Here is a 7,500-nt window from a genome sequence, read left to right as displayed (position 1 = left end):
AAAAAAAAAACGAAGAATGAAACTGAACACCGAAAATATCGGAAGAAACTAACACTGGACTGGTCTTTGTGAAACATTTGATGTGAGAGCAAGATGGATTAGTATAGTTGTGGTCCACGACTATATATATATTTGATCAAGCACCAACAAGCGAAACGTGTTAATAGTAAAGGCTCCGTCCTCACATAATGTCTCTCTTAACCCATTAAACTCCGATGACAAGATGTCTTGTCATTTGGTCAAATAAAACAAAAAATCATAAAACACCAAAATGTTTGATCAAACACCAGAAAAATATGACGTCAGTCCTCGCTTCGCTCGCAGCGAAGCGAGGACTGACGTCATATTTTTCTGGTGTTTGATCAAACATTTTGGTGTTTTATGATTTTTTGTTTTATTTGACCAAATGACAAGACATCTTGTCATCGGAGTTGAATGGGTTAATGCAAATTGTATGTATGAATTTGATTTTCTTGGAAAGCCTGTGGTAATACATCATGAAATTTTGGAAATGTTTTCATTACTATAGCATTTTGACTAATCTAAAAATTTATTGTGTTTTTGTATTGATACTAACAGAGGACAAGAAAAATAATAAATTGTAAGAGGGACAAGACCTTAGTGATTAATTTTGGGAGGAATGCCGGTGAGGTGACCAAATTAGCCTTGCGGTAGCCAAGACAAGAGTACCAGCTGCCAGTGAAGGAGATAATCAACATGTGCTGGTCACAACTGAAGAGTCGCCACGGAGACGAATAGAACCACCTGCCGACAAGCGCCACCCACGACTCAACGGGTTGATACTCTACGGAAGTTTTCCTGTGGTGTATAATTAATCGATATTGTTAATCCTCAGTTAAATGTTATAATTAAAAAAGGATGTTCCGACCAGTATAACCAATCCCAGGTTAAAGGATAATCCTGGATTTGGAAATTGTGACGAAGGGTGGAGGATGATGTCCATCAAATTGGTCACACAGGATCCCGGCGTCGTACATGGGCTTAAATGACGTAAGCATTTAATCCTTTCCCTGCGGAAGGGGATTCCACCCCCACCTCAGCAGAATAAAATCACTTGACGGCAGCTACAATACATAGAAAGCCTTGTGGGAGGATCAATGGTGCCCTACGGAAAGTTATAACGTAGCCTTCCCATCTATCTTGCATTTTATTCACGTCATGAGGCTCGTGACTGCCCTTCCCTCGTTCGCACAGGACGTTTGAGTGTCGAAAGAGTCCTCGCTACTACCTAAGAACTGACTGAGTGTTTGCCAAACGCGGGCTGTACCGATCGTCGAAGGTCAGAAGAGTTGGACGTAGCCGTCTATGTAACGCAACGGTCGAAACGCTTCCAGAGAATTGAGGCGTCCTTGTAGTACAAATGTATAATGTACAAGTTTCTGTACAATTGGATTTTGACTAAGCTCCATTAGCCCTTCTAACCTCTCTCTCTCTCTCTCTCTCTCTCTCTCTCTCTCTCTCTCTCTCTCTCTCTCTCTCTCTCTCTCTCTCTCTCTCTCTCTCTCTCTCTCTCTCTCTCTCTCTCTCTCTCTCTCTCTCTCTCTCTCTCTCTCTCTCTCTCCTCTCCCCCTATCTCTCTCTATCTATCTATCTATCTATCTATCTATCTATCTATCTATCTACCTCTCTATCTCTCTTTGAAGCTCTGAAATTCCGTTTGATAAACACCCATACAATATGCTGTGATGTCAGTCAGCTGGTTGTCTTGTTTTTTTCGACATGCTTTGTCATTTGAACCCCTAACGAATAAGCAAACAAGCAAACAAAAATAAGGGAGTCAGTAAGCGTTTCCATGGTAAAGTGGTGGTTAATTGAGAGTTCTGTGTCATTTGTGGGACATTTAAGACTGAAGATCTGAGTCTACTGACCAAGGCTCTGGTTACGCCCTTCTCCGAGTTACTGCATCATTCCTGCGAGTCCATTACGCAGGCGGAGTCAATGGAGTCCTTCCCTGTAAATGCGCTTGCAGTGACCGTCATGGTCCTTTCGCTGCTGAGGAGGTACAATGAAATATATATATATATATATATATATATATAGATATATATATATAGACATATATATATATATATATATATATATATATATATATATATACAGACATATATATATATATATATATACATACATATACATATATATACATATACATATATATATAGCGGTACCCTGAAACGAAAATAAGCTCAGAAACTGAGGAGGTACAATGAAAATATATATATATATATATATATATATATATATATATATATATGTATATATATATATATATATATATATATATATATATATATATATATATATATATATATATATAGCGGTACCCTGAAACGAAAATAACCTCAGAAACTTAATCAAATACCTATACATAAGTTTTAGTTGACGTTGAGAGCACAAGAGAGGTCATGGTTACCAACAACAAAAACATTGCCAACATCATGATTATTAGTAAGTATTGATCGTGTAAATGCTCTTTAGTACTCAGTGTTCCTCAACCAGGGGTCTGCGGAAATATACTAAGGGGTCCGCAGGACGGGGACTTCATCAAATGAAGTTTACTTTATTTTCCATTTCGTAATTAGACACGTACTCCTTGTTTTGTCACGTTCGTACGGTGAAAACAGTCTGATAATAAACACCTATTGATGCGAAAAGGAAACCTTTTATTAATAATTCTCATTTACAAAAGTAAAATGATTATATCCTAACTAATCCCATATCAAGGGGGTCCTCTGAGTGTATGTAAGAGTTCCACAAAGCTTGAAATGTTGAGAAGCCCTGTGACCTCGTAAGCAAACATGACTCAAAACTAGTGGTTGACGAATTGACCACAAGGGCACCGACCCTCAAATCAAAAGGAACAAGGACGTGAAGAGGATTGTCATGGATATATGAAAAAGGAGAACAGGAAAGAAAGGTTAGAGAAGAGTAAAGAATAATAAATAGAAAAATAGAAAGGTGGAGAAATGTATCAATCAATTAGTTGTTTGATTATAACACAAGTGAGTACAGGTAGATTTAAACAAATTATATAAGCATAGTATGAATTATAATGTACAAATGAACTAGAATTTGGAATTTGTTACACTTCAACTTCCTACTCCACCAATCTCCCTCCCTCCCTCCCTCCCTCCCTCCCTCCCCCCCACTTCCTTTTCAGACTTTCTTACCTTCATCTATCAATCCATCAATTCGTCTTCATCCATCTAATCATCCGTCTCTGTCTATTCAACCATCCACTCATCGATCCATCCATTCATCTATCCATCTATCTGCCTGGCTGGACTTTCGGTCTCTATTTTCGCTACCTTCTTCACCACCCCAACTCCCCACCTCCCTTCGGTCTCTTCACTAACTATTCCCCCCGCACTCTCTCTATTTCTCTCTCCTTTATTCACTCTCTTTCTCTATCTATCTCTATATATTTATATATATATATATATATATATATATATATATATATATGTATATATATATTTTTATATATATATATATATATATGTGTGTGTGTGTGTGTGTGTGTGTGTGTGTGTGTGTGTGTGTGTGTGTGTGTGTACATATATATATATTTTATATATATATATATATATATATATATATATATATATATATATGTGTGTGTGTGTGTGTGTGTGTGTGTGTGTGTGTGTGTGTGTGTGTGTGTGTGTGCGTGTGTGTGTGCGTGTGTGTGTGTGCGTGTGTATGTGTGTGTGTGTGTGTGTGTATGTATATATATATATATATATATATATATATATGTGTGTGTGTGTGTGTGTGTGTGTGTGTGTGTGTGTGTGTGTGTGTGTGTGTGTGTGTGTGTGTGTGTGTGTGTGTGTGTGTGTGTAGATATTTATCTATCTATCTCTCTACCTTCGTACTTGCGTCTTTCTCCTTCTCTCTCTTCTCCTCCCCCGTTTTAGCTTTTCATCTTAGAAACTTTAGTGACACCCCCAACGAACCAGAGGCCCGCTGGCATTTTCAAGCTGGTATATGTCCTCTTCTTACTAATTGCCTATACCTCTCTCTTAGTACCTCTGATTCCACCTCTGTGGCGCCGAGTGTCGTCCATGAAATACTCAATCTTCTAAACCTCCATCGACTCCATCCTCTTCACTCTTCCTTACATCTTGTCACTTCTCATTCTTCCTCAATCCTCTTCCCTTTTTACTTCTTCTCCTGGCTCTACTTCTCCTTTCGTCTCACTCCTCCTCCACCTCCTCCTCCTCATCCTTCCCCCCCTCCTTCTGTTCCTCCTTCGTCATTCCTCCTCCAACTATTTGATTCCTCAGTCCTTCTCTGTCACTCTCCCTCCCTATTCCTTCTCTCCCTGTGCGCGGATAGTGTCATCAGAACTGTGATGGTCTTGCATTCGCTTAGTTGTGGGTTCGAATCCTTCACTCCTCTCCGATTCCCAGCAGTGACTGCTAGTTACCTGCCCCAACATTCCAAGGCACATAATATGGCAAACGTGACGGCTTCGGCAAGCGAATTGGTAAGATAAACTGAATATCACACTATCGGAGAAAAAGAAAGTTCTTCGAAGATACGTATAATGTTATCATTATCTGTGATCCTCTTAAGTGTGGTTGTACGTTTTTCTTTAAATTTATATCTATATAACAGATGTCTGGGCCACTAGCCCGCCACTGAGGCTTGCTTCAATACGTCCTTTTGGGAGAGAGGCGTGTCTTACAGTCTTACAGATAGATAAGTTGATGAAAAAAAAAAAAATAAGAATATATAGAAATAGATAAATGAATAAATTAAATAAATAATTAAATAATTAAATAAAAAGTATAATCAATAAATAAAATACAATAAGATAAAATATGAAATTAACGAGGTGGAGGCGGACGGCGTGCCAATTCCACCAGCACACTTCCATTCTGTTGTGCCCTCCGGACGAAGAAGGCGACCCTGGCTTCCCTGCTTCCACATCCTCTATTCAGCGCCTCAGTACTACAGTGGCGGGACAAGACAGCAAGTAGTGAACCAATGGACTGTGTGGAGGCCACAGTGTTCACACTGCCGCTCGAGGGAGTAGTCCCGTAACACACTGCCCCCCCCCCCCCGCCCCGCGTGCAGTTCCCGATGCACAAGCGATACAGGGTGGTCCGGTCCGCCCTAATTTGTTGTCGGTCGGTTTGAAGGGACTGGTAGGCTGTGGCTCTTGCGAACCATGCCACCTGCCTCGATGACTTCTCTTGTTCCTGGCGTTCGGCAGTGGTCCTACGGGCAGGAAAAAACCGGGCCAGCGCCTTGCATTGCTGCTGGTTAGGCAGGACGTCGCCGCTGATATCGGGCATTCTGGTGGCCGTGCGTGCCGCCTTGTTACCTCTTAGTCCAACGTGTCTTGGCATCCAGGTGAGCCGCACCCGTCGATCCTCTGCAGCTAGGCTCTGGGTGTGTGTCAATATGGAGGTAACGAGGCGCACGTTGTCTGTTGGAGTGTGCTGTTGCAGTGCCTGTAGGGCTGACCTCGAGTCAGTGTGGATGATCACTGTGGACCTATGACGGTCCCTGGCGTGTTCCAAGGCGTGCCAGATCGCCACCAGCTCCATCTGTAGTGTGGAACAGTGGTCTGGTGTCCTCCAGGTGAGCACTTCTCCCTTGGAGACCACAGCTGCTCCCGTTGTGCCCCGAGTGGGGTCGACGGAGCCGTCCGTGTAGTAGCCGGCATTGCTAGGGATACCGTCCTGAGCCACCGACACCAGCGCGTGTGTGTAGTATGCCTTGCTGGCATGCAGGTCGTTGATGAAGACTTCTGTAGGCGGTGGGTCCCGTGGTGGTGGTGCGATGTAGGTGGTGGTGGGAAGGTCATGTCCTTCCTTCAGCAACATTTTAGTGTCCAGTAGGGTGTTGGCAGCGTCAGCATTACTTCTCAGCCAGGTGTTGCTTCTAAAGAGGTGTCTTCGCTGTGGAAGAGACCTGACTATTTTCATACGTGCTATGGATTCTCCGTCCTGCTGAAGGACTCTGGCTACCCGGCAAGCCACAACCTGCTGGACCCTAGTGTCCAAGGAAACGAGCCCGACTCCGTTTTTGCAGGACACTTGTTGTAGTCCATCGAGATGCACCCAGCTTAGCCCGAATTGCTTCGTTTTGCACCACTTCGAGCCGCTTTTGCTGTGTAGGTGACAGAGTGATAAGTACTTGTGCGCTGCTGTCCACTAGTGTACGGATGGTCTGTACATAGTATAGGCGCAGCTCGGAGAAGGAGACCCCAGTCTGTTCCCTTTTCATGACTTTCATGACGTTCGTCCTTGAAGGTTAGCCCCTGATCAACCCATACGCCTAGGTATTGGTAGGTATCGGTCCAGGCTAGTCTGACGCCCTGAATCTATAGGTGACAGGTTTTACCATCATGGCCTTTGATATCTCCATGCGTTTCTCAGTGATGAGGTCATGTGCCTACTGTGCCCTTGTGACTGTTGCACTGGCCAGCGTTGATAAGTACGTGGTCGTCAGCGTAACTGAAGAGCGCTGTATGGCCCTTGAAAGGTTGGTTGACCAGCTGTTCCATTAGCAGGTTGAACAAAAAGGGGCTGAGTACCCCGCCCTGTGGTGTACTAATTTCCAATTCGCGGTACCGTGATAGTTCCCCCTGGAACCTGGTTCTTGCCTGCCATTGCTGTAAGTAGTCCTGGATCCAGGCAAGGAGTCTACCCTGAATACATTTCTCCATCAAGGCGGTCAGGATGGCATGGAGGTTTGCCAGTTTGAATGCCTTCTCCAAATCGATGAAAACAACCACAGCAGGGCGGTTGTCAATCCGGCTCAGCATGGCCATGATGCTGTCGGCGGTCCCAACTCGCCGCGTGAAACCGAAGATGTTAGGGTGGATGGATCGTTCTGCAGTCTTGGCTGTGCAGCTCATCAGGGAGATGGAATGGGGTTTGGTAGGTTCCCTAGGTTTAGGTATAGGTTGTATGTCGGCCATTTTCCATGCGCCCGGGAGGCATGGAAAATAGGGGATGTTGAGATAATGACTTTATATTTGTTAGACAATTCTACTCTTATTAAGTTTCGTACTTTTTTGTTGAACTCGTTTGAAGTTATTTTAGGTGGATTTTTCGTGAATTTTTCGTAACAAAAGATTGTAAGCTTTAGCTTCATAATCTGAATGTCTTTGTATAACTATTTTCTTCCCTTTGTCAGCTTTAGTGATGATAATGTTTTCTCGGTTTGTCGGTAATCCATTTCTTTTAAACGATCTGAGATACCTTGGAGGAGAATACCTTTTAAACATAATGCCTTTGTCAATATCATTACCTGCTAGAAATAGATCAAATTCTACTATAGAGTCCAAAGCGTGCCTTATGTCAGGTTTCATTGCAAAAATTAGTTCTAGCCCTAAAACTTCTAGTTCTTCTTTGGAATGGCACGTTGACGGTGAGCAAATACTTAGACCAAACACTTTTATTTCACAGTCTCACATGTTTTTATGTTAAGATTCATTTGATGTATGGCACTGATGTT

At 42.7% G+C, this 7,500-nt stretch overlaps 1 protein-coding gene across 1 annotated transcript; it reads right to left on the bottom strand.

Moving 5' to 3' along the window:
• Positions 1–6,424: 6,424 nt before the first annotated feature.
• LOC143036496 (uncharacterized) lies at positions 6,425–6,811 on the bottom strand. The gene has a single exon (XM_076203914.1). The coding sequence runs from the start codon at positions 6,809–6,811 to the stop codon at positions 6,425–6,427; it is 387 nt and encodes a 128-aa protein (XP_076060029.1).
• Positions 6,812–7,500: the final 689 nt, after the last annotated feature.

The sequence above is a fragment of the Oratosquilla oratoria genome, chromosome 2 (genome assembly GCF_046742065.1).
Source record: "Oratosquilla oratoria isolate Oo_2021 chromosome 2, ASM4674206v1, whole genome shotgun sequence".
Taxonomy (NCBI): domain Eukaryota; kingdom Metazoa; phylum Arthropoda; class Malacostraca; order Stomatopoda; family Squillidae; genus Oratosquilla; species Oratosquilla oratoria.
The sequence above is the reverse complement of the archived record's forward strand: the minus strand, read 5'-3'. Positions and strand labels throughout refer to the sequence as shown.